This window comes from Lagopus muta, chromosome 1 (genome assembly GCF_023343835.1).
Source record: "Lagopus muta isolate bLagMut1 chromosome 1, bLagMut1 primary, whole genome shotgun sequence".
NCBI classification, from domain to species: Eukaryota; Metazoa; Chordata; class Aves; order Galliformes; family Phasianidae; genus Lagopus; species Lagopus muta.
In genome coordinates this window covers 120,190,994-120,218,605 of record NC_064433.1, presented here as the reverse complement: position 1 = coordinate 120,218,605, position 27,612 = coordinate 120,190,994, and the positions used below count along the sequence as shown (strand labels likewise).

Genomic DNA, 27,612 nt, shown 5'->3' with positions numbered 1-27,612 from the left:
TTCAGAGGAACACTATAGTAGCCTATTATTTACTATATATAATTGGAAGACACTGATGCTGCTTACCTCAGCTTGCAGTTAAGCATTGCTCAGGGCATCTAGCCAAGCATACTGAAAAAGACTGATGGAGAGGAAAAAGTGTGAAATGCTAGCCATCATTTCTGCTCTTAACACATGCCTTGTTGTTCCTGACTTTTGGGAGCTTGATTTCTCAGCCTACCTGCTGTGTCAGTGGATGAGAACCTGGGCTGTGCTTGTTCATTTTCTGTGTGAACTTAGAATCAAAGAATAATAGAATACTTAGAATTGGAAGGGACCTCCAAAGATAATCTAGCCCAACTCTCCTGCAATGAACAGAGATATCCACAGCTAGGTCAGGTCGTCTTCCGGTCTCACCTTGAAAGTCTCCAAGGATGGGGCATCTACCACATCTCTGGGCAACCTGTTCCAGTGCCTCACCACCCTCATTGTAAAAGACTTTTTCTGTATATCTAGCCTAAATCTACCCTCTTTAAGCTTGAAACCATTTCTCCTTGTTCTGTCACCATAGACTCTTTAACAGAGTCTGTCCCCTTCTTTCCTATAGCTCCCCTTTAGATACTGAAAGGCTGCTACTGGGTCACCTTCAGCCTTCTCTTCTCCAGGCTGAACAGCCCCAGCTCTTTCAGCCTGTCCTCATAGGAGGGGTGCTCCATCCCTTGGATCATTTTTGTAGCCCTCCTGTGGATGTGTTCCAGCAGGTCCATGTCTCTCCTCTACTGAGGACTCCACATCTGAACGCAGTACTCCAGGTGAGGTCTCATCAGCACAGAGTAGAGGGGCAGGATCCCTCCCTCACCGTGCTGGCCACACTTCTTTTGATGCAGCACAGGATGTGGTTGGCTTTCTGGGATGTGAGAGCACATTGCTGACTCACATCCAGCTTCCCATCCACCAGTGTCCCCAGGCCTTTTTTGGCAGGGCTGCAGTCAATGCTTTCATCCCTCATCTTGTATTGGTAGTGGATGTTGACTCGACCCAGCTGCTAGATCTTGCACTTGGATACATTGAACTTCATGAGATTCACTTGGGCCCACTGCTCATGCCTGTTGAGTTCCTTTGAATGGCATCCCGTCTCTCTGATGTGTCGACTGCACCCTGGGCAGCTTGGTGTCATCTGCAAGCTTGTTGAGAGTGCACTCAGCTCCACTGTCAGTGTCACTGATTAAGAAATTAAAGAGTATCGGTCCCAGCTCTGACTGTGGGGCATGCCGCTCATCACTGTTCTCCATCCAGACATTGAGCCATTGACCACCACTCTCTAGACAGTTCTTCATCCATTGAACAGTGTACCCTTCAAATCCATGTCTTTCCAATTTGGAGAGAAGGATGTTGTGGGGTACCGTGTAAAAGGCCTTACTGAATTCCAGATAGATGACATCAGTGGGTCTTCCCTTGTCCACTGAGACAGTGACACCATAATAAAAAGCCATTATGGTGGCCAAGCAGGATTTGCCCTTGGTGACAACTTGCTGATTCTCCCTGATTATCACCTCCATGTCTTCCATGTGCCTTAGCATAGCTTTCAGGAGGATCTCCTCCATGATCTTTCCTGGCACAGAGGTGAGACTGACGGGACAGTAGTTCCTAGGGCCATCACCTGCTTGCCATGACTTTTCAGATATCATTGAGAGTGCCTTGGTGACTACATCAGCTAATTCCCTCAGGACTCTGCGATGCATCTCATCCGGACCCAGAGACTTGATGAGCCTGATCTTCACTTAAAGTGGGAGAGACATTGCTTCCCCAATCCCCTCCTACCAAACTGAACATTTGAAGGCTGTGTGGTGAGCAGTTATCAAAGAAGAGCAAAGCAAAAAAATACTTCAGCCATCTCCTTGTCAGCAGTTACCAGTCTTCAGTCTTAGTTTTTGCTTGGGAACAGCTTCTCATCTTGGTTACTGGCTTCCCCATGCTATTGGCCGTGAGGAAAATCTGCTCTCCTCCCTCTCAGGCAAACCTTTACAGGGCAGCCCCTCTCACCTCCAACATGTGCTCGGGTATTTGTCACCCAGGGATGACCTTGTTTTCTAACTCCTTATCATAATGACCTTGCTAATGACAGTTAGCATTATTCACAAATAATAAGGGCACTTTGCTTTTGTTTTTTTGCCATTATTCACAAATAATAAGGATGCTTGGTTTTTTTTTTTCCTGGAGGACAGATAGTGAATGTTGTGAGTTCACATACAATAAATGAGGTCTCAGGAACCTTTAAAAATAGTAATAGGGGAAAACATTCACAGAAAAAATAATCCCCAGTACTTTTACAGTAGATACAAAATGTAACTCATGACAATATTCATAGAATCTTAAAAGTTGGAAGTGACTTTTATAGGCCATCTAGTCCAACTGCCCTGCAATGAACAGGTACGCTTACGGCCACATCAAGGTGCTCAGAACCCCATCCAGTCTGATTTTGTGTGTCTCCAGGAATAGGGCTTCTACCACCTCTCTGGGTGACTTGTGCCAGTGCTTCACAACCCTTACTGGGGGAGTTGTTGTATAAGAGGTAAAAAAACCTCTTCCTTACAACCGGTCTAAATCTCCCCTCTTTCTATTTTAAAACTTTTCTCCTTGTCCTTTTCACAACAGGACACAAATCTTCTGCTGAAGTCTTTCCCCTTCTTTCTTACAACCCCCCTTTAGATACTGAAAGGCCACTATCAGGTCTTTCCAGAGCCTTTTCGTCTCCAGGCTGAACTTGTCTTTGGTTTGGTTTTGTTGTTCGCATTTCTTCGTGTTTTTCTTCTATAGTGAGTATGTTGCCCTTCCAGACAGGTGACTTGATCATGACCTATAGGAAAGCACATCAGGGACTAGAAATATGAAACAGTGGGGCCATAGGGCTCTTTTCCTTCTAGGTTATCATCTTGAATGAAGTGTATGTCAGTAGTAAACAAAATGCTGTCAGCTGCTGATGGCCATTTGATGCCCTGTGTAGAATAAGTTGATGTCCTTAATTGACTGTCCAAGAGACAGGTGTGTGTATCATTGCACTGTTGGTGTAATTGATGCTATATTACACTCCTGAGCCAAATGGAGAAGAGTAATGGAGACTAACTCATAGAGCTTTGACGGAAGACTGTAGTTTATGAAGATTTCAAGGAAAATGGAAATATATTTGCTGTTCTTCAAATAAATCACCTGAATCTTATCTTCCAATATGCTGAACACAGCATATTCTATGTCAAGTGTCATCTTCCCCTGTGCTTTTTTACAGCAGGATTTGTGTTGTGGATGCTGACATGGAGACAGGGGTTCTGATGCACAAGCCTCTGCTCTCAGAAGGAGAATTCTTGGTGGGGACACAAAAGGGTAGCACGGGAAAGCTTTCTTCTTCTGATAGAAATATTCAGATAGAAGTATGCATGGGGATTGAATGTTTTGAATAGGAGAAATAGGCAAAATGCATTAAAATGACTCTGAAACGCTGTCCTATGACAACAATGTGTGTGCAGTACTTCAGATAAAAATATCTGGGTAGCATGAGTGTGTTTTTTCACAAGATCTTGAAGGTAAATATTAACCAAGGAAGATAGGATAATAAATGAATTTTGTAAAGCTTTGTTCTTGAGTGCATGTGGAGTCCAGGTGGCTGATCTGAGAGCAACATCACAGTGAGCTGCACTCTTCTGTGTTTTAAAGAGGAGAGCAAGATGGTGACCTGCTGGAGCAACTAGGGCAAACCTAGTAGTGATCTGAGATGAGTCAGTGTAGGAGAAAAATAGCAGAGCTGTGAGAGAATTGGAAAGGATGTTTAAATACACTTGCTGAGCGTATTGTAGAGAACATGCGCTGCACTGCTGGAGACAAGAGACTATCTTACTGCATGTCATTGAGAGTGGGAGTAATGAGAAGGGTCAGTGTGAAGAAATCAGTGTTGAAACGTGCTGAAAGAGCTCCAGACTGAAAGAAGTGCTTTCAGCTAATGAAGAATGTAGGATTGAGAGAGGTCCGGAGATGTTAGTTACATGCTGTGATGTGTGTGTACATAAACACATATATGTGTGCATGCGCATGTCTGATGTATCACCCCTACTGCCAGCATGCCAGCCTCACCATTAGATCCAGCAACCTCAAACTAGCAGGACTCAGGTGCTGTCTGCCTTATGTACCATTCTCCTGCAGGCAGCTCTGATGCTGCCTTTTGTATCATTTCAACCTTCAGCCCTCTGGTAGAACCACTAAGCTGTGGCATGAGTGACCAGCTGGGTCATGGTCTCTGAAGAAGTAGAACTCAGTTAAATGTTTAATTTCATGCATACAAGTGCACAACTGAGAAAACTTTTATCTAGTCATAAGTCTTTAGCTGCCCTGGGAATAGAGCCAGGCCAGATTAGTAGTTTTGTTTCTCACTTACTAACCTGCTTTCCCTGATGGACTTTCTGCTGCTGTGGCAGAACAAGGACCATGGCTATGCATACATTATTGAACGTTTCAGTTGTTTATTAATAGATAAGTGTGTTGCACTCCCTCCAGTGCTTGCTGTCACTCTGCATTAGATGGGATGTGCACTGGGGAGATTTTATTGGTGCAGAATCTGGTGTGAATGGGGTAGGGGCATATGCACAATTGCACATATTCATGGAGATGTCTAATAAGGAGACACGCGTACCTAGAATAAAAATGCCATTCATCTCTCCAGTCTGGCTTATGGGTGAGAAGGGCAATTCTATTAACAAACTCCCCAACAGAAACCTTCTGTCTGTGACTACATTTGCTCCTGTTTGTAGCTGAGAGCACAAAGCTGTTTCTCTCCCAGCCACTCTTGGAGGCAGTGGAAAGCACAGACTAGAGAACAGGAATAAAAGGAGAAGAAGAAACCACTGGCTAGAGAAGCTACACAGGAATTAAGCCTTAAACATAAAAAATACTGTGCATTTCTGTGAGGTTACTGTCTATCCTGCAGTGACAGCTTTGAAAGACTTTGAAATAACAAGCCCCAGTCTCTCCACTGTAACTTATTTGACAGTTAGTGAAAGCAGTTAAAAATATGTTCAAACACCGCCAACAGTGATTGAAGGCAGCAAAGCCAAGAATGGGATTAGCATGTGGCACTCTGCACATAAGTGCATATTGCTGAACAGTGTAATCTTCTTACTTGTATAAGAATCGCAGACTTCCCAGCCCTCTTGAATTGTGTCTGTTTGTTGTGCCAGTTAACCGAATACCAGGTAAATGCAAAATTCAGGGATCTGCACATGAAAATGACATCTAAATCATACGCTTTCCAGTGTTTTCATCTTCCCAGATAACTGAATGCTGAGGATGGATGGGGTTTTGTCCATTTGTCCTTTTTTTCCTCCTGAATAGTTGTCATTTCCATATGTATGGAATAATTGGAGGCAGAGAAATGTCACAGTGATGCACTAAGAAATTGTGGTCGAAACGTGCGGTGTTTCAAAGTACTGGCAAGAAGTAAAACAAAGAGTGTAAAAGATCATGGTCCTTCTCAGCAGTTTCTGCTGTCAGTGCCTTTCTGCCTGAGTTTGAAAAATTGAAATTTGAAAAAACCTGCACTGAATAGTGCCCCCGGGAATGTCAGGGCACACACACCAGGAAGGCAAGAATGATGTAAGAGAGGATGAGGGGACCCTATCCTGAGACTGAACAAACCCCAGAGATGTACAGGAGTCGTAAAGAAGAGGAGGCAGGGGCTCTGGCACGCGGCTTTTTGTTTCCGCGAGTTGGTTGTCTCTAATCTTCTGAGAGAAGTGTGTTTAAGAAGCCCTATCCAGGCTCTGGTGCAACCTGCCTTGGCTCCGCTATGCCTTGGTGTTGCTGAACCACGCACCAGTCTGTCTGGGGACAGAAGAATAGGGCAGGGTCCTACACAGTCCCCATGGTGCCAAGCATCTGCCTCATTGCCATCACCTCATGTCACTCCCAGTAAGAGGACTTCAGAAGAAAAAGCCATCACTGTCAAGCACTGCTTCACACCAACATGGACAGAAGTCATTGCTTCCTTCTGGCAGGGAAAGAGGATGGCATCCTGTTCTCACTGGGGTGCACTAAGCCAAAGCTGTCAGGATACATTTCTGACTCCAGAGGTGTGAGAGACATTGTGTGCACGCTCATGCTTGTGCATATAGATCCTGGAGTTACAGTAAGGTGGTTGCTCAGCTGGGAGGCTGACATGCTGAAGAGTCAGGAGCCTTATCTGCAAGGAGCAGAAGCCCCTTTGCACAGGCATTTCTGAATCCTTAATAAAGATGTGATGGGAAGGGGGCTGATCCAAATAGCTATCTGCAGCTCCATGGGATGAGGTCTGAGTTAGCAAGTAGGTGAAGACCAAGGGAGATATTTGGGTGCATGCATGGGTGTAGAAAACAGATTATCCCACTTCAGAGGTGCTCCGGTCTCTGTCCTTCCAGGCACTGGTCCCTGCCGGTAAGCCCACTTCTCTACTGGTGCAGTAGACAAAGAGGGAGCCACTTGGGAAGTGCTGAGCTTGCTGGTATATCGCATGGAATGTGGGACATGTGCAGCAAAGAAGTGGTTGTAGGTTCTTGTCAGCCTTACAGGCTTAAACCCCCTGGATTTTACAGCAGAGACACTAGTACTTAGGGGAATATGCATTCGAGACATGCAGAGCTATAAATAAAATTCACATCAGACTCAGCACTTGCCTCAATGAAACATTTATGCACTAATATGCATGACGGAGTTGGATGTGTTGCTAGATTATCTAGTATTTGAGATGAACCAGTCTTGTTCAGAATTCATTTTCTTGCATGCTTTGCACACAGACTCAGAAGGCGGCAGCTCACTGACAACCTATGCAGCCAGTGTGGAAGAGTTTGATTGGGTGAACCCTACTGCCACTGCTGCAACTGTCTTAGGCCTGTTTATGCAAAGTTTTCTTATAATGAATGAAAAAAATGAGTCACCTTTTTTTACCTGAAGTGGCTGGAAATTGTGGTGTTTCTAACATGGCAGGTGAACCACCTCTGTGCTGGAGAAGGGCTTCCTATCTAGCACCTGGAAAGGTGCAGCTGCCCACCTTCGAGAGCATCCTGCTGCTACTCTACTACTACTTATTCCTTGATTTGATTCTTTTTGATTGTGTTTTTTTCCTTCTGGACCTAAGGCACTTTGTTGAGAATGTGACAACCACTGGTTTGTCTTTACTTGTGCGGGGATTTGTGGTGTGCTGGCTCTGGGCAGTCTGTTCCAGAGCACATAGGACATGTCCTCATTCTCTAATGAAATCCCCTTCAGGCTCTTCCTTTTTTCACACCTATCACCAAATTGTGTTTTCTTTGAATCAGGAAATTCTCTCTTTTTTTTTTTTTTAATCCCCTGGCACTTAATGGCAACTATAATAAAGAAATAGTAAGTTGAGAAGCAGAAGGAGTTGAGGAGGGGGGAAGGTGGGCGTCTAGAGAAGCAGACGGAGCTGGGAGGGGAACCCCTGAATCTATGAAATAAATGGAGCAGAAATCTTTCTTGCTTGGCCTTTGTGGTGTTATTATTAGAACAACCACGCCTGAGTGCACTGAAGCTGTGCAACCTTCAAGCATCCACGTGCAGCTCTGCTGCAGCAGGATTCTCTGTTTGCTTAGCTAGAGGAGGGAGGGAGAGCAAACAAGAGGATGAGAAGACAAGAAGAGTTTAAAACTGATAAATATGATCATCATTGATAAACCAGCTATTTGGGAATCGGTGAAAATCTTCTCATGAGAGCAGCCATTAGTGTATGTCTGTTTGACATTGGTTGTCAGGAAACCAGCCAACATTAATGGATCCACAAAATGTAATGGAGAATCCATTTAAACGGTCTCTTGTCGTTTTGCCATCCCACAAGACAAAAAACAATTACTTTAGCTCGAGAATGAAATGAACGTGATGGTTTATATGATTCACTTGTATATTCTAAATTGATCAAAGCGCACACTAAAAATATATTAGCAATTTTCATTTGATGCCTGAAATGCTGCTTTTCCTGTGTCTCTGCAGGATTCTTTGCTCATTCACTCTGGTGTCCAGCTGTTAACAATTTAAAGGCTGTGGTTTTACGCTTTCTGTGTTACTTTGTTTACTATGCCTATTGTGATGATGCTCATGGGCTAGAGGTGCACGCAAGCTAGGCCTGTATAAATAGGCCTACTACTGCTACTACTACTACTACTATAATTAGGCCTGTCTGTATGAACAGACAGACTACAGTGTAAATCACCAGGAGAGAGGAAGTGCTTGCTGAAGGAGATACCTTCTCCCTGTTTTACGGAACAGAGACAAGAAACCTAGCCCTGTGCCCTGAACAAGATGTCTGGTGGCCCTGGAAGCCCACAGCGCCATCACCTGGCAGCAATGTCTGGGCCCTATGCCCTGGCAGCAGAGCCAGGCTGAGTACCTCTGTAGGAGCACAGAAATAACAGTCAGAAAGGGTGAAGAGGAAGCTGGCCTGCTTTTGGAGTTGGTCACATCTAGCCTCCCTCAGGAGTGATGTGGACCTATCACTTGCTGGGAGGCTTTTCCCTCTCCTGCCCCTTGCTGAGAGGTGGTTGTGGAGCTTCACTGCACTGAGGCTGGGATGGTCCTCCAGCATCCAGCCTGACTGTGTTTGTATGGGTTTATTCTTGTTTGTCCCAAGACCAGCATTGTCCCCTGCACTACCCAGCATTTCTCTCTGCCTCTGCACTGCAGTCAGAGGTCATTCATCTCCTCACAGCATCTTTGCAAGCTCTTTTTGCCAGCTCTCTTTTTTAAGTTTCTGTTCTGATCTGCCTAGAAAATCCACTCCAGCTTTTCAGTATTTTAAAGGGCCATTCAGTTCAGTGCATATTATACAGTATTTCTGCTGTCTTGGTGTCAGTGGAGCATATTCCCTGGCAGAGTGAGTCAGAGTTCCTGCAAGAGAAGGAGGCACACAGATGTACGGACTCTGAGGCTGTGGCACAGGGTGCTGCACATTACTGACTGCCCTTTTCAGACTGGATATTAGGAAAAAAAAAACTTCACCAAAAGAATGGTCAGGCACTAGAATGAGCTGCCCAGGGAGGTGGTGGTGTCACCGTCTCTGGAGGTGAAACATGTAGATGTGATACTTAGGGACATGGGTTAGTGGGCAGTATTGGTAGACAATTGGACTAGATGATCTTAGAGGTTTTTTCCCAACCTTAACAATTCTATGATTTGGAAACAAGCAATGTATTTGCTCATCATTTTCATTCTGGTACGGCTCTGCCAGGTTTGTCTGCTTGCAAAGACTCAGGTGGCCAGGAGGTCACGCTGCTTTTTCTGTAAACAGCAGTGCCTGTCTACCACAGTGAGCATGTAGTGGGATTGTGTTAGCTTGGTTTCATCTTTGAGTCTCACACAAAGTATGTTAATCCAACTCCCACTCGATCTTACTTGTAAAACATTGCTGCCGAAACCAGAAGAGCCTTTCTGCAAGTTAAATATTGCAGTGAAATCTATTCTATTCTAATGAAATGTCTGAACAGCTCTTAAGTAGGTAAAACTTTCTGCTCACTTATTTAGCTCTGTCACAGACAACTACGAGAGCTGTCGTCTAGACAGACTTTTTCTGGAGATAGGAAGGAACTTCTTGTGTCTGCTGTTTCATTAGCCTCCAGGGTGCAATTTGTGATCATGAATATCACATACCCTGAGTGATAGATGGAATGGGTGCAGTGCTACTACTTGTACTTACCAGTTCTTGTCCCAAGATGAATTTCCCATGGAGGTCATGTGGTTCCTGAGTGGGTTAGGAGCAAGTCCCTTTGTGTCTCAGTACCTTGTCTGTAAAATAGGAATAGTGCTTCCTCACCCTCAAGTGGCAAAGGAAATGTAAAATCAGCTAGTGACAGTGAAACACTCACCTACTCACTCCCCAAGAGAAGTGCGGTGGCCAGGCAGGGCATCCCTCAAATCTCTCCTTATCTGTCCCTTGGGATGCTGGATGCACAGGAGTTAGGCACATCTCCTCCAAGTTCTGTCACTCTTGAGGAAGCCTCTCAAACCTGAAGTATTTTCATGTAACTTTCAGAGACAGTTAGAAGATTTTGCTAGACGAACTGAAGTTTTCCTGTCCCTCAGAAGTCCATGTGCATTATAGGAACCATTTCTGATAGGTGACAGCTACCGGCACTCAGCAGGATGGGCAGTTAATCTTGGACGTTATGCATGGGAAGGCAATGAGCTAGCAACCTGTGTCAGGAGTTAGCCGTGTGTAACATGATGGAGTAGCACAGTACAGGCAGGAGGAGAGGGTAGACTGGAAATGCAGGCTTCTTGCTGCCTTTGCTCTAAGTGTCACTGTGGGAATATTGTATGGCCTCTTTGCATTTTCATTTTGGCGTCCATAGAATTATTAGTCAATTAGTGCGTACATTCAGCATCTATGTTATATCATCACACCTGCTTGCCTCCTTTACAGTCATCTGCGATCTGGTAAAAAGTCATTATCTAAATGCTAAGTGGCATAATGTGGTATAGCAACATGGAGAAGATAAGAATCGCTGCTACTTGGTGGGATAAGGGTTGTCATAACATCCTCAGTGCTCATTCTTGGCACTGCTGTTCCAAGTGAAACTGCTTTTCAGCTAGACTGATGCATTCAGTGCTGTGAGTCTTACCTGGAGCTCTTCTCTTTTACTACAGCCGTCTCCAACCTGGATGCAGAGAGCAAACTGAGTGTCTACTACCGGGCACCTTGGCATCAGCAAAGAAATATCTTCCTCCCTTCCACCAGACCTCCGTGTGTGGAGGAGCTGCACCACCACGCCAAGCAGCACCTGCGAGCCCTGCGCAGAGGTAAGTATTGCTGCATGCATGCATGGAGGGGCTCAAGCACCATGCCTCCTTGGGAATACAGCACTGGGTTTGAGAACTAGGGCGAAGAAGTTTTGGCACTTACAGAAAGCTCATGTCCTCTTTGGCTTGTTTATGATTACTAGAGGAGTTCTGAAATGACTCTTTACTCTTCCATTTTACATTCTTGCATTCTGTTAAAATAAATATTTCTGCATTGCAAGTATGAATTATTTAGTTCACTGACAAAGAATGGAGGAACTGAGTGTTTTAACAGGGCTATGTATCTCCTCCTAACCACATGCTAAACAGTGTCCCAGGACAGAGAAGATTTATAAATATCTAAGGTGTGGGGGCAGAGAGGCGAGGCCGGACTCTTTTCAGCAGTGTGTGGAGACAGGACAAGGGGAAACGGCCAGAAACTGGAGCATAGGAAGTTCCGCACAAACGTGTGCAAGAACTTCTTTACAGTGAGGTGACGGAGCACTGGAACAGGCTGCCCAGGGAGGTGGTGGAGTCTCCTTCTCTGGAGATGTTCAAGACCTGCCTGGATGCCTACCTGTGCGACCTGCTGTAGGGAACCTGCTTTGGCAGGGGGGTTGGACTCGATGATCTCTGGAGGTCCCTTCCAACCCCTACAATTCTGTGATTCTGTGTGATTCTGTGATTCTGTGATCTAACTTTCCAGGGGCTAAACCTGGAGTCCAGTGATATTAGAGAGGCTCCACAGAATCTGAGATGCCTGCCTGGGGCTTGTAAGCCTGGAGGAGGGCTGCATCCTTTCTGGGTGGAAGCTAAGTGCCTATAGGGAGGGAGGAGAGTCCCTGCCATACAGGGGTTTTGCTGAGTGAAACCAGTGGAAGGCAGAAGATAGGCAAAGGCTGGCTTTCTCCTGCTGTCTAACTGAGGGAAGATTCCCAACTGGAGGCAGACATCTGTACCTTTCTTCTGTGGCTTAAGAAAGGAGAAAATCCATGCAGGTCACTTTTAAAATGTTCTTCTGCAGATTCCCTAGTTGGAAATGTTTTGTACCAGCAGCTATCATTGCCTTGCCTGTATATTGTTGTTATTGGGTTATAATAATACTTACCGGGATCTATGGAGCATCTGTTAGCTGGATGAAATGTTCTAATTAATTCTTACACATCAGCATTTCTACAGAGTTTTGCTCAGGACCATCTTGGAGGTGCAGCATATCTTCAGAGCACTGCAAAGAGCAACAAAGCAGGACTGCAGTGCTCAAATAGAACACAAGTGAGCTTTTCTTTCTGCAGCAGCTCAGCTTTGCAGTCGTCCCAGCAGCAGGCTGATCTCTGCCTGCCATCTGGTGGGCAGCAGAAAGCTTGACATTGGTGGGAAGGCAGTGACCAAAAATGCCTCTTTGCTTTTAAGCAGCACTTTGAGAAGCTGCCCATCCTGCATGTCTAAGGCAGATGTGCAGGTTTAGCAGGCAGCTTGTCATATGCTGCTTGATTTTATTTTTTAAATAATTACACTTACCAGAATGAAATTGTGATCTGAAATTTAACTTAAATATGTTTATTGTCTCTGCTCTATTTCTTCTGTTAGAGTTTCATAATCTCTTTATTTAAGGAGTAATTCTAACTAAACGTTAGATCAGGAAACCAGCTATGGTTGGCTGGACCATAGTTATATGCATGAGATGAATACATCATCCCCTTCCACAGAATCACAGAATCACAGAATCACAAGGTTGGAAACGACCTGCAACACTCCAGCAGCACTCTATGCAAACACTAATTACCTTTCACCTAGCTTTCACCTAAAATTAGAGGTAGGAAATCCATAAGCATTCTCCCATTCACATGGAAAATCTCAGAGACTTGGAACTGATTTGGAAGAAAGATGGATATTGTAAGCCCATGATGGAAGAAGACTCCTTTGGGCTGGGATTAGAGTGATCGTGACTTTTTCAGGATGGACTCCTCCATACTGGGCCATAGAACTGCTGCATGATATCAAGACAGGGAAGGGAGAACTACCTGAGGCTATGTTTCCTTCTTTCCCTTCAGAAAGGTACATTTTCTAGGGTTAGAATGCAGATGTTCAAGTGTCTTGATATTTCAAGGCAACAGGAGCTGCAAGTTCTCGCTGGGAATCAGGCATTGCATCCCAAGCACTTAGAAGTCAGCTCATTTATTACTTGAAATTAAAGGTATAAAGTTCTGTTCAGGGTAAGTTCAGCTTCCAAGCTCAAGACAGGTGCATCCCTAGGAGTAAGAAATCAGGCAGTGATGGTAGGAGGTGCACATGGATGAGCAAGGAGCTCATGGATAATCTCAAATGGAAAAAGAAAATCTACAGAATATGGAAATGGCATCTGGCCATGTGGGAGGAGTATAGGAAAACTGTCAGGGCATGCAAGGATGCAACGAGGAAGACTTAAGACAAGGAAGGTCAAGAACAACAAGAAAGGCTTCTTTAAGTGCGTCAGTAGCAAAAGGAAGAAAGACTGCAGAAAACTTGGACCCACTGCTGAATGAGGAAGGAGCCCTGGTAATAGAGGACACCGAGAAGGCAGTTACAGAACACCTTCTTTACTTCAATATTTACTGCTAAGGCTGCTCCTTGGGAAACCCAGACCCAGGAGGTGAGAGTCTGGGGAAAGAAGGACTTGTCCTTGGTCAAAGAGAGTCTGGTCAGAGATGGACTAGGCAAAATTGACACACACAAGTTCATGGGCCCCACATGGAATACCATGTGTGATAGCCATGTGTGCTGAGGGAGCTTACAGAAGTGATTGCTAGGCTGCTCTCTTTTCATCTTTGAAAGATTATGGAGAATGGCAGAGGTTCCTGAGGACTAGAGGAAAGGCAGTGTCACTGCAGCCTTCAAAAAGAGCAAGAAGGACAAGCCAGGAAACTACAGGCCAGTCATCCTCACCTCTATTCCTGAAAAGATGATGGAACAACTTATTCAGGATATAATCTTGAAGCAAGTAGAAGAAAACAAAGTTATCAGGAGTAGTCAGCATGGATTCACCAAAGGGAAATCATGCTTGACCAAACTGGTAGCCTTCTATGACATGACTGGCTGGGTAGAAGAGGAGAGAGCAATGGGTGCTGTCTCAGCAAGGTTTTTGACACTTCCTCCCATAGCATCCCAGTAGGTAAACTTAGGAAGCGTGGAACAGATAAATCAACAGTCAGGTGGATTGAGAACTGACTGACTGGCAAAGCTCAGAGGGTTGTGATCAGTGGCACAGAGTCTAGTTGGATGCCTGGTGTTCCCCAGGGATTGGTACAGGGCCTGATCTTGTCCAACATCTTGGAACTCTGCAGAGAAGGACCTGGGTATGTGGTGGACAACGGGGTGACCACAAGCAAGCAGTGTGCCCTCATGACAATGAAAGCCAGTGGTGTCCTGGGTGCATTAAAAAGAGAGTGCCCTGCAGGTCAAGGGACATGATCCTCCCCCTCTACTCTGCTCTGGTGAGGCTACGTCTGGAGTACTGTGTCCTGTTCTGTGCTCTCAATCAAGAAAGACAGGGAACTTTTGGAGAGAGTCCAGCAGAGGCCACAAAGATGATGAGGGTCCTGAAGCATCTCCCTTGTGAGGAAGGGCTGAGAGACCCGGGGTTGTTCTGCCTGGAGAAGACTGGGGGGGAATCTTATCCATGCTTATAAATATCTAAAGGGTGGGAGTCAAGTGTATGGAGCCAGGCTTTCAGAAGTGCCCAGCAACAGAATGAGGGGCAGTAGGCACAACTTGGAATGTAGGAAGTTCCATACAAGAAATGAGGAAGAACTTTACTGTGACGGTGACAGAGATCTGAAACAGGCTGGTCAGAGAGGTTGTGGAGTCTCCTTCTCTGGAGTTATTCCAAACCTGCCTGGATACTTTTCTTTGCAACCTACTGTAGGAAACCTGCTTTAGCTTGGAGTTGGACTGGATGATCTCAGGGGTCCTTTCCAGTCCCTGTGATTCTGTAATGCTGGGTGTATAGGCACTGCTCTTTGAGGGCCTGGGAGCCCAGTAAGTGCTTCTCCCCTTCATCTTCATTGAGGATCATCAGTAGTGTTCACTGGAGAAGAGGAGGAACTTCAGCTCCATGTCCTTTCCATAGCTCTGTTGCGCAGTTAGTAGAAATGTTTATGTTTTTAATGCTCTGAAAAACTCATGTTCTCTTTGTTCTCCTCCAAAACAGAACATCGAAGCCGAGTTGATAACAGAGAGCAAAAAGTCCAAGGGCCCATCTCTGTGGTGGCTCCTCCCTTTCCTCCCTTCCCTGCAGTCTGCAGTCAAAAGAGGCAAGCGATAAAGGACCGGCACTTTCTACCAGTAAGTCTTTCTTCTGTGCTACAAGTATCCCACATGAACACTTTAATAGGGCTGTGGGACCTAGATATGACACCGCTTAAGAAGTGCTCTCCAGGCACAACATTGCTGGTCTTAGCAATTCACCTGTAAGATGGCTCAGGTAGCAGCTTCCAGCAGCCAGTCACAGGGTGAAAGTTTCCACTGAGAAACCTTATATTTCACATAAGGCCAGCACATAGACACACTCGTTCAGATGCTTCTCCACAGCTCTTTGTGTTTTCTGCTCCTGCCTTGGGCAGCACTTCCAGAAGTCTCCTGTCATTTCAGTAAGTGCTGTAATTTCAGCCCTGAAATTGTCATTGCCAGTAGCCAAGAGCTCATGGGCTTTGAGGATGGTCAGGAGGCTTGTATAGGTGCAGAGAGGCTTAGCAACACTTCTCTAAAGGAACTAGTTTTCGTGCTTGTGTGGACAGTAGTACTTCTGTGAGTCTGGGTGCTTGACCTACAGAATTGCCATACTGGCTACATTCTGTGCTAAGCTAAGAGATCGTGCGTTCCTCAAACCTAATAAAATTCAGTAGGTCATGCCTGGGTTTGTCTTGTAATTGATACATCTGCCCAATGCCAGCCTTCATAGAGGGACAGATCTATATGTGCAGGCACAGGAACAATGGCATCTACAGAGATACTGCAGCCATGAGCACTATATGAATGAATACTGGTTTATCACCCCCTGAGCTTAGAAATTCAAGTACATTCACCCTAATCCATTATATTAACCATATGGAAATACCATAATGTTAAAGGAGTTACAGTGTAAAGCATCTGCCCAGGAACCTTAACTTGAGCTAATCAGTCCACAGAGTTTTGTTTCTCATTTTAAAGCATGAAATGCATAATAAGGTTTCAATTAATTTGACTATTCTGACTTTTTTACTGCTTACCTGGATAATTTCAAGGACAGCATCACTATCACTGCAGGCTTGAACGGGCTAAATTTGCAGGCCCTGTGAGTCAAATGAAAGCAGATATTCTGATGCTAATGGACAGAATAGGAAAGGAAGACTTAAAGGAGAAACAGGCTTACATTCTTTTGCTTTGTAAGTCATCATCAAAGCTAGTGCTGTTATAGGGTCATTGAAAGGTAAGGGAGAGGTGACCCTACATTATGGATCGGAATTAGTTACAGATAATTGTTTGGACAATATACTGAACATAAAGCTCTCTTAGTTAGTATCAGATGGAGAACAAGTCATATCTTTTGAAATTGCATACTCGGTGTTGAAAGGCCTGTATCTTTTCTGTGTTTGGAACCAGTGCATTTTAGACATCACTTCCATCTGTGTAACACAAAATAATAATAAATAGTGAGCAATTCTCTGAGTCCTGTATTAGATGGCAGAATTAAGTCATGCTGAATACAGATGTCTTGGCTTTATCAGCAAGGCCATCTTTTTTCTTTTTGAGAGGGAAACATTAAGCTTTGTGCCCACCCATACTGGGGCTTATTTTGGAAGCCAACCAGATCTGATGGTCCCTGAAGGAGGAACAAACAAGTGCTGACTCGGAGGTTGTAGTCCTATGGATTTCAAGGCATCTGGAAATGTTCTACTTTGAGAAGTGCAAATATTCCAAAACCAGAATATTTCAGAGTGCCTTGACCCACTTTTTAGAGAACTCCTTGTTCATGGGGCAACTCTGGACAGAATAAGGCAAGATGAAACTGCACATGAATGCTCTGTCTGGGAGAAGGTTGAGCAGAGATTTTTACAAGATACTGCAACAATGAATAACTAATTGATAATGTGCCAACCCTTATGACTTAATGATATCATTACAAGAGAAAATTAAGGGTGCTGTTCTTGGCTAACTTGCCCTTTTCAGCATAAACTTTTTGGCATCTGCGAATGTGTATATGCTTCAGGGGCTGCTGGAAGTGTTTGATATCTGATGCAGGTTGATTGTATCATCTGTTCATCAATGAACTAAAGATGTTTAAGTCCTACAGGAATTTTTACATGTGGTTCAGCAGTCTATTCTGTATTCCACTTTTCTAATGCATTGGAAGGTGCTGGTAATAGAATTGCTAAATGAGAGGAGAGTAGACACCCTTTTCTGTTTCTTCGAAATTAGAAAAGTGGTCAACAAGAAGCTGGGAAATTTTTAAGCTACACAGTTTGACTTTTCCAAACTGTGCGTTTGCGTTAAATATGTTCATTGAAGCACTGAAGTAAATGGCTTGACTTTGAGTAACATTCGTGTACTGTGAGAACTGTGAGATCTATCAGTACTAAAAGCTACCAAGAAACAGACTGCCCATGTACAAGACCAGCTGAGGTTTCCAAATTAGTATATTTTGTCTGCTCTTTTTATTGCTGCCAATTAAGTAGCAGTGTGCTTTTCCAAAGATGTTGCATACTGCTTAGTAAAGTTAGAGAATATTAACTTTACCTGGTGGAGATTCATTTTTAAGCATGGCTAGCTGTTTTTGTTTGTAGGAAGGTGCCAAAGTCAGTCCCACGTATTCCAAGAAAGACCAAATGAATTAAAGTCCAAAGTGACTGATACCAGTGTAAATGCGTCTGGAAGGCCATTTTGAACTATTCCATCATAAGATGATGTTGTCCTGAAGCAGCAGAGAAGTAGAAACAATGGTGTTCTAGGGTTTTTTGTGTCCCAGGATTTTTTGTGTTCCTGGCAGGATGTGTTTACAGTTGTTTTGTTGTAGCCTATTCTTGTAAGGGAAACTGCCCTGATTTGTCTGATGAAAGGTCTGCTTAGGCCAGACACCAAAAGGGGATCCTTCAGAAAGGTGTGTAAAAAGGGGGCATGATTTATGCCACTTCTTGTCCCATGATATATCCTTGCAGTTTCATGCAGAAATTGGTTATGGAGCTGCTGAGCCAGAGATGAAATGCACAATAAGAACCACCAAGGAACAACAAGTCTGCATTGATTTTGAGACTTGTTTAATCCCTCCTCAAATTTACACCTTTGGCTTCAACAGCATGTGACAGTGACTTTAATAATCAGTATGAAAATATATCTTTTGTTTGTTTCTAACTCAATGCCTCATAATTCCATTGCATCCCTGCTAATTTTTAGAGTATGAGAAACAGTAAGCACTGTCTCCCTTCTTACTTTTTCCATGCCCCTCTTGTTTTTTTCAGGCATGATTTTACTTCCCTATTCATCCCAGACATTCATTTTTCAAGCTAAAAACCCCTGACTTGCTTAATCTCACTCCACACAGAGCAGCTGTACAACCAGACAGATTTGTAAGCATCATTCTTTCAGGCATTTTTGCCAATGGGGGGGGGGGGGGCGAAAGAAGAGGAAAGTACAAGGAAGGTACAGAGCTAGGAAAATGAGGGAAATATTCATTACACACGTTCCCATGACAACCCTCTCTGTAGTGCTGCAGAGTGTGAAGATGCTGTGTCATTCCAGCTGCATTTCAGACTCTCTTTCATATTCTCCACATTTTTTTTCTTTCTGTTTTCACTAAGCGTGTCCAGCGAGTCTCCAGAATCTCAGTGCTGCAGATCAGAGTGCAGGTGCTATGGAACCACAGTTTCTCCAACCCCTCGTAGCACAGCTGAAAATAAGCAAGGAATAGCGTTTGGGAATTCACACTCACAGGTGCACAATATGCAGTGTCATTTTGTTCATAATTACACTGAGCAGAAATCTGAAGACAAAAAGCAGGAGGTTGCTTTCTAGTCAAGTTTGGCCTCTCCCTGAGACATCAGCTAGACCAAATATGAAAAGAAAATAATGCATAGGATAATTGATTCCATAGCTTTGCCATTTAAAAATGTTTCCTGTGGTCTGTCTGAGGATGCTCTGTACAGCACACAACCGCATGTACAAACTTTCACACACTGTGCTGAAGTTCTGCAAAGCTTCAATAAAAAAATAACAGTTAAGAGCCAGGCACAAGTTGCGCCACATACTTTCAGTGTGCAAATCCTGCCTGTATCTGTTACAAATGAAAACCACCTGACCCCTCTACCCAGCTCTTGTGAGACCCCATCTGGAGTACTGTGTCCAGGCCTGTGGATGCCCCATCCCTGGAGGTATTCAGAGCCAGGCTGGATGTGGCTCTGGGCAGCCTGGTCTGGTGGTTGGCAATCCTGCACATAGCAGGGGGTTGAAACTGGATGATCATTGTGGTCCTTTTCTAACCCAGGCCATTCTGTGATACTATGATTCTATGACCTTATTCATCAGACTGAACTTGCATAGCACTGTTTGTGCAATGAATGCAATACCTCCTACTGTGTATGGTAAGATTATTATTTTGTACGTACATCTGCTGGGATGCCATGTGTGGCATGACTTCTGTCAGAAAGCACATCTTATTTTTGTCATTGCCTTGTCAAAACATTGGAGCAGCAAATTAATCATTAATGGATTGTCAGTGACAGATCGGATTTGTGATGCTCCAAAATAAAATGAAACACCCACAAGCAGATAAAACAAAACCTGAGGAAAATGAATCACAGGGAAATGTCTAGAGCAGGGAGGTGAGCGGAGTTGTGTTTTGCAGCAAAAATAGCACAGTCAGAAGTATTTCTTGTTTTCAGCTGACTGCCTGACAAAGATGCTCTGTAGGTACGAATGTTATTTTCTAATTGAGCAGCTGGCTTTGCTCCGAAAGCAATGGAAAGCTGCTAATCTTTTATTAGTATTTCTTCTCCTTTTACCAGGCCTTTAATTTTTCCAACATATGAATCAGCACCATTTGATTGAGCACCTTTGAGTTACTGAAGCAGCAGGCTTTCTTTCCTACGGGAGAGAAAGGGAGAAAGGGAGGGAGGGAGCTTGCACTAAGGTCCACAGAAGGAGTCAGGAGCAGCCTCATGTGAATGTGGGACTGAATACCAGTTCCCGATTGCTCTCTCCTTGTCAGTATGGGAATGGCTGCTTTCAGCTGTGAAGTCGGGATGTACTGTTAATGAGTGCATCTGATTTCTATGCTCACTTAGCTTGTATAAGCATCCTACGTGTGTTTTGTCCACTGCTGGAAGTGGACCATATATGAAGCTTGGCAGCACTGAAGCTGTATGCTAATACATTGCCCACTTTTTCAGTGGGAAGGCAGTATGCACTACTATAGAAGCTGGAAGTCGTAAGTAATATTGATCCCTTATGCTTGTTGTTAGCTGTAACTTATGGGAAGCAGGAGTAAGAAATTATCTTCAGAGGAACAGAGAAATGCTGCCAGCCACCTCCTGCCCTCACCCAGGTTTTGCCTGGACTTCCAGCACCAGGCACTGCTGCTGCATGGGCTGCCAGCATTTCCTAAAGAGTACACACTGCCTACACAGTCACAGCAGTGCAGGGGGTGGGGAAGGAATTACCTCAGCCACAACTGAATTAGAGAAGCCTGTTGAGGATAAATGTGTACGGCTCTTGACAAGACTTTAGCATTTAGCAACAACTTTATTATCTGAACAGAAATTAGCCTTTTTTTTCTCGGTTTTACACTTTTCACTCCTTTTCACCACTGCACAGTGCCCAAAATGTCCTCTGCACTAGCTTTGAAATTCCAGTAGCTCCATTAACACTGTCACTATCAGGCAGGCAGGCCAGGTACATGATGATGCTTCCTACAGCACTCTTCCTTTTTGTCTTGAAGATCCTGAACAGGCTTTTCAAAGTGGCATCTCAAAGCTTTGGAAGATATAGAACGAGTGGAATTAAATGGCATTTTTGCATGGCATTGGCCCATTCTTTTCCTCCTCCTGATCCCAGCTGTGGAGCAAGAAATAGGACAGACCCATAAATTACCAGGCTGGCATGTTTGTGACTGCCAAATTGCTTCTTTGCCACTGCATTGATGGAATGTAAGGTTTTCATTAGCTAAAAAGGTGATTCATGTGTCCCAACGTAGGTATCTGCAAGTAAAGCTAGACTCCTCTTAAAATTGGTGGGACAAATGTTTGAGAGTGATGCGTCTCATCCCAAGTGCTGAGGGAAGTTTAAGCTGAACTGCTCTGCAGCAACGCTGGTTTCTGTTTCCCTTTAGGGAAACATAACAATGATCTCAGGCCTGGACATCTTCATGATTTTGTTGCAGTCCACAGAAACCAAAAACTTCCACACTGAAGAGATGGAGAGCAATGAGAAATCAGATCATGTGCATATGCAACCAAGATTTTTACTGCAAAGCAGTTTCAGGAGCACACCATCACCTCTGCAACTGCATGATGGGATAGCGCAGAAAATAGAGATGCTCACATTTGTCAGTGACTGCAGAATAAATCCCTGTTCAAGCAATTACACACCAGTTTGGTTTCAAAGCAATCTTAGCCCATTAAAGAAAAAAATGCCTATTTAAAGTATTCAGGCTTTGTGTTTAACAGATTGATTATCACCATTGCTGTTTGCCAAGCACACCCACACAAAAGAAATTCACTTTGAAAACTGCCGAATGGCAGATTTGCCCATCAGACCAGAACAGCTTTGGATATATAATAATAATTTCTTGCTTGATTATGTGTTCACCCAAGACATTTAGAGATATTCTGGTCTTGTGAGTGAATGAGAACATTTGAGGAGAAGCAGTTTGCTCCCTCCCCAAGCACAGAGGCAATGAAACACCGAGGCTGCTGCATGGCACTGTGCTCAGCTGTCTGGTAGTGGGCATCATGCAGGGTCAGTCAGTAGGTAGGTGACCTTAGGACCACTTGGTCAGATCACAGTGGCAGGTCACATCGCTGTGATAGCAGAAGCTGGAAATTTTGCTGCCCACCTCAGCCCCTCGTGATATTTCTCCTGTTCCTTTGGATGGAAGAAGAGACACTCGTAAGTCAGCCTTTGCCTTTCCCATTTTTGGTGTTTCTCCATGTTAAGTCTCCATCCCAGAAGTTTGTCCTGCTGAGACCTGAGGCTTCAGCACATCAAGGCAAGTCTGTGGGTATGCATAACCAGGGCGTGTTTTCATGGAGGAGTCAGGAAGGCAGAGGAACACACAGGGAGGTAGAAAAGCTCTGCATCTACAGGACACAGATTGTCAGCCATTGTTTTGTCTGCTGTAGCCTGTAGCCCTCTAAGGCCAGCTACCCTTTCCTGCTGCTTCTCTCATAGATGCTTGCCCTTAGCAGCTGGTGGAGCAGGAAGTCCCTATTCATTTTCCTCCTCCCTGTGAGCTCACTGGGACCTTCTAGGCCTTTATGGTAGTTCTGTAAGATGTAAAAGATTTTCATATTCTGACCTCTTGCCACTTCAGCAGCACTGATCTCCATTCATCTCAGCTCTCCCCAGGGAGCTCTGACACCCTCCAAGGGGAAGAAGGTGAATTTCAGAACCTGACCCTTTCAGCTGTGGTAAATCTGCTCAAAGCAGGTGACTGGAAACGCAGCTGAAAGATCAAGGAAAAAAATCTTGCGAATCTGAAGAGCAAACTTAGCTAGTTGACATACTCGATATCTCCGCACCTTTTCTTGCTCAAGCAAAAGTGTTCATCCCACAATAAGGACTTTTTTCCAGCCTAGGAGAAATGGTTTTGCAGAGGTCTGAGGGACCTGCTGGAAACGTTTGCTGGAAACAGTGCTCTTTTGATTTTCTCTTTCTGCTCTGCTAGAGGACTTTCTCATTTGAAAGCTTCACTTGGCTTTAGTCACACACATAGGACTGGGGTAAAGCGACAGGTGTTGGAATCTAGCAAGAAGACAGGACAAATCACACAGTTTACAGAAGACCTCAGTGAACAATATATTTGTTAAATCATCCTCAGCACCAGCATTATTTATATCCATAGCTTATAAATACCTCAGGCAAAAAAATTCCTTATATTACAAAGTAGATCATTTGTAGTGTAATTGGAAAAGCACTTTGCACTGCTCCAGCTTCAGGCAGTACACAGTTCGAGTTCCCCAAATCAATACAAGGCATTCTTAGTCCAATTTAAGTCTGTCTGTGCAAGGAGTTTGACCCAATTTCACTACAGTTTTGTCTGATCTGAGTAAGTGAAATCAGTGTAGACTTCACATGGATCCAATCAACTCTGCAGGCATACCTGAATGAGGTGGGGCTCATTTGTGGAGTAGCATGAGCTAGAAATCGAGATGGAAATTTCAGGGTGTTTTTGCCTCTGACACTAGTTTATCCGGACAAAAATAATGTGCTTTTACCAGAAACTCTTTGTGCATGTTTTTAATTTGATTTTTTTTTTTTCTTTTTTACATTTCACACTTATAGTTTAACAGCACCCGTTCGCCCTCCCCAGTTGAGTGTTGCCACATGACCCCATGGAGTAGAAAGGTACTGGAAAAACAAGCAATTCTCTGCTGACAGCCCTGTCTCACTCACTCTTCTCCCTTCCAGATCCTCACCCTGCCTCTTGCTTGCTTTTCATTTGCTAACTCTACTGCTCTAAGAGACTCCTCTTCTGTTTCTCCTGTCAATAGACACAATAACAACAACTTTTTCCCTCCTTCATTCTTCACCTCAGAACAGTTTCAGGACCTCGTGGCCCCAAAGCCACCTCTTGGATCCAATTGCCCCATTAAAGGCCTGGACCAAGGCAGAGCCCATAGCATTAGTGACTGCATTTCCTTTTCCCTGCAGTGTTATTGCCCAACTGCCCTTTTTTTTTTTTCCCCAATAGTGAGGGATTGCTGGGGCAGCACCAGGGCATTTGCTCCCTGGGTACCCTGCGATGCTGCCCTGTGCTGAGGAGGAGCTCTGGCAGTGGGAGCTGGCGGTGGGGTCACCTCACCCGCTTTGTCCCCGTTCCATTGTTATCCTGGCAGAGCCAGCAGCCAGTGCAGCCTCCGTGTCTGCTGTGTGTGGGCAGCCTTTGGGGTTTTGTGGGCTTTTTTTTTTTCTGTTTTTTCTCTTTTCTTTTTTTTTTCTCTTTTTTTTTTTTCTTTTCTTTTTTTTTTTTTTTTTTGCATGCATCAAACTTTTGGGGAGGGGGGAGTTACCTAGGAAACAAAGTCCTTTGTGCTGGAAGTTTATATGAGCCATTCACGTCTGCCGGGGATCAGCACAAAAGCTGCAGAGAGAAAGAAGGCTGCGATGTTTTCCTAAAACCCAACGTGGGAAAGCAGGGCTTCCCGCGGGCGGGAGGAGGACCTGGGGGTGCTGCGGGGGGCAAGGTTGGCCAGGTAAGTGATTGTCCCCCTGCACCCTGCCTTAGGGTCTGGAACGCTTTTGGGGCTGCTGCCTGGAGCCAGAGGCAGCTCGTTCCCTGGGATGTATGTGGAGCCGGGGAGGGATGGCAGCACTACAAAGGCAGTGTCATCCTGCTGCCTGCTGGACCTTGCCAGGCTGGGGAATGCAGCGTTTTGTCTTCGCCAAAAATCACCACAAACTGGAGAGTGAAGCATAAACAGAAGTCATAAGGGAGAAGCTGGGTAGGTAGCAGCTGGGGATTCAGGAGAAGGGCAGCTGAGGAGGCTTTGCTCTTCATGCGGGAAGGAGAGGCAGAGTCACTTCCCAGGCTGGGGGAAGAGTTGTCTGCTCCTGGAAGTGTTCTCATGGAGAAAGGGGGGGAACTGGGCAGAAAAAGGTGAGTGTTTCTCCCATGTATTCCTCCAAAACAACGTATTTTTTTACTATTATTATTTTTACAAGGAAAATCCAAAACAGGGATTTGTAGCTAGTGCCACATAACAATGTGATTAATCTATCTGTTATAGGCAGCGTTACAGCAGCTTTGCAGGACAAGGTGCTGCTGGGGGACTTTTATTGCTTCAGAAAGAGAACAAAGCATCTGTGTTGCTTCAATACAGTTTACTTCTCTCTCTGTTACTTTACCTTCTGTATCTAGTGCTTCTCTTAACACGCTGTAAAAATGTGCATGGTTTCTAAACAACACTTTGAATTTCTTCTGGTGGCAGCCCATCTCCTTTGGCCAGTGTCCTCCTGACCCTGGCACTGCTAACACCTGCCACTTTCCACTGGATTTCTGTAACTTGTTTTCTGCTCGTGTCCATAGTTTGTAAAAATGAAATGCAAATGGTTTCCTGGAGCACGGAGGGCTCTTTTTTAAGGCATTGGGCCTTCCGGTGCCTGACCTCAAACAAATGTGTACAAGGGGCCGGTCCTTACGGGCAGCCAGCAGAGCGGTGCGTTCAAAAGGATGCACGAGGTATCTCTCTTCTGTGAACGGTGTGTGATTTCAGCCTGTACTGTGACTTGCTGAGAGCAGCTTGCCATTGCAGCCTGTAACTGATTGCTGAGCTGTGTGCCTGCTTTGTTTCAACAGTAGCCTCGCGTGCCTGAATGGTAGACACTGATTTTGAATGTATTCATTTGCAGTCCCATCCACCAGAGGACGAAGATACAGATGTCATGTTAGGGCAGAGGCCGAAAAATCCAATACATAATATCCCTTCTACACTGGATAAACAAACCAATTGGAGTAAAGCACTACCTCTCCCAACTCCAGAGGAGAAAATGAAACAAGATGCCCAAGTGATTTCTTCTTGCATTATCCCCATCAATGTCACTGGTACAAATCTCTTCTATTTCTTTTTGTATTTATTGCATGGTTCGAGGGAGGTCAAGTACTTATTCTGTTTAATTTGTTTGAAGTCACTGGATTTTATAGTCTGTGGGCAAAGACCCTAGCTTGAGGGTCAGCTGCTGGAGGACAGTGGGCTAAATTCATCCTTCGTGCGTGTCTGCTGAAGTCTCTGAAGCTGCATCTAGGATTAATTTGGCCCATACTTTGTGAGTCATGCTGTACAGCGTAACACTGGTTCCCTGCATAAACAGTGTACTTTTGTTGTGTATATAACCTGCAGCCTGTATTCACAAAGACCTCAAATAGCTTTTTGAATGTGGCTGGCTGAAATAATGCAGAAAGCCACAGAAACTAATCATATGATTGTCATGTGTAGCAGGAGAAGAGAAACTAGAGAATGTAGGCTACTATTTGCAGTGCTTTAAATATGCAAGTCATGACTGTGTAGCATGTAAACCATCACTCTGAGATCTCTTTACATGCAGCTATGCTGAAGGTATAGTAATGGCATTTTCTTTTATTTACGTAACATTTGGATGCATTTTACTAGATTTATTTAAAGAAGAATCTGTTTATGTAAGGATCAGCTTTATCACTGACTAAATGTGATAGACGACTTGTTTCCAGAATCAAAAATCAGGTTGTTTTTCTCTTTCTCTCTTTCTCTTTCTCTCCTTCTCTTTCTCTCCTTCCAGAAGGCTATGGTAAAAACAAGGTTTATGTTTCCTCAATTATATTTTGCACCAAGTTTTGAGCATAAAGTGGACTAACTTTTCCCCACTTACAGACTTTAAAATAAGCAATCAGGAAGAAAAGCAGGGAACTTCCAGCTAACCTCAGACAGCATACTGATATTTCGTAGTGTTTTTCCAGAAGCTGGGGGACAGCAGGGAAGTTACATCACATTGCTCCCGCTTGTGTCTGTCTGTAGTGCCCAGCTTTCCTGCAGGACAGGCTGCCCAGTCACCTACGGTGCCAGGAGGGTTGCACACCCCTGCATGGCCCCAGTCCCAGCCAGGGAGCTTGGGGCTTTGGGTCTGGCTGCTTGCTGTACAGCCTTAAGGTGGCATCCCTCCTGCTCTGCCATGTGCCAGGTGATTCCTCTCAGTGACGGCGATGCACTCCTGGTGCCCCTCTGCTCTGGGCAGTAAAGGTGTCTATGAGATCTGCTGCCCAGGGAGGTGGCAGCCAGGAGCCACAGCGGGAAGCTGTGGGGACAGCATGGGGTCAGGCCACCCGCCAGCAGAGCAGCCTGAATGGGCTGCGTGGTGTAGGCTGGGCTCTCCCAATGGACATCCCTGAAGAAGGAAGTAAGCAGTGTGGCACACTTCCACAATGCATTAGAGTGACGCTCCTCATATAGCACATAGAATCCTCAGTACATATGTACATACATATGTAGCACATAGAATCCTCAGTATGAAGGCTTTTCAACATCACTAATGTCACACAGTGCAGTGCATAGGAGAAATACAGCAGTAGACCAATGGGACCAATGTTAACTTTTTCAGTAATAGAAATTTTTGCCTAGACTCCACCTGCCATACATTGGAACCAAATTTCCCGATCAGTTTTACAGATCAAGAATGGTATGTAATCTTCTGGATGTTTATGTGTATCATTCTCATTAGCACTAATGGGAATAATTTGTATGCGTCACGGGGAGGATGTACCCTCTTTCACTTTCCTCTTGAAGATGACCCATGCATCTGGCACACAGAGCATGTTCAGCTAACTCACAATTGCTGGAAGCCCAGCAATGGTTCTGATTGATTTTCATTTCAGAGAGTTTGCTTTCATTCCTCTGTTTTGTTCTTTAAGCTTCTCCCAACCCCAAGAAATGTTCACTTTTAAAATATGACTGTTGTTGGAGTTTACAGCACTTTCCTTCCATATTAAAGAAAGTTCTTCCTCTCCTTATTTCAGGGGCATTGGTGGTTACAGGACATCTGTCTGAAGCCTCTATTTCACTGTAGTAGATTTCAAGAAGAACTTTTACAAGAAAGTTACTTTTTAACATTTTACATTGTTATGTAGTGTAATATGTA

General features: G+C 44.5%; 1 protein-coding gene across 4 annotated transcripts in view; it reads left to right on the top strand.

Moving 5' to 3' along the window:
• NHS (NHS actin remodeling regulator) overlaps positions 1 to 27,612 on the top strand; it is a 247,007-nt gene that overhangs the window by 211,302 nt on the left and 8,093 nt on the right. Inside the window, exons 2-5 of one of the 4 annotated variants that reach the window (XM_048933172.1) lie at positions 10,651 to 10,803; positions 14,969 to 15,102; positions 23,290 to 23,352; positions 25,357 to 25,549. In XM_048933172.1, the coding sequence (XP_048789129.1) occupies positions 10,651 to 10,803; positions 14,969 to 15,102; positions 23,290 to 23,352; positions 25,357 to 25,549 (543 nt within the window). Of the gene's footprint in view, positions 1 to 10,650; positions 10,804 to 14,968; positions 15,103 to 23,289; positions 23,353 to 23,928; positions 24,201 to 24,378; positions 24,450 to 25,356; positions 25,550 to 27,612 lie in introns of those variants that run through there. The other 3 variants (XM_048933182.1, XM_048933192.1, XM_048933200.1) reach the window with 3 other exon arrangements.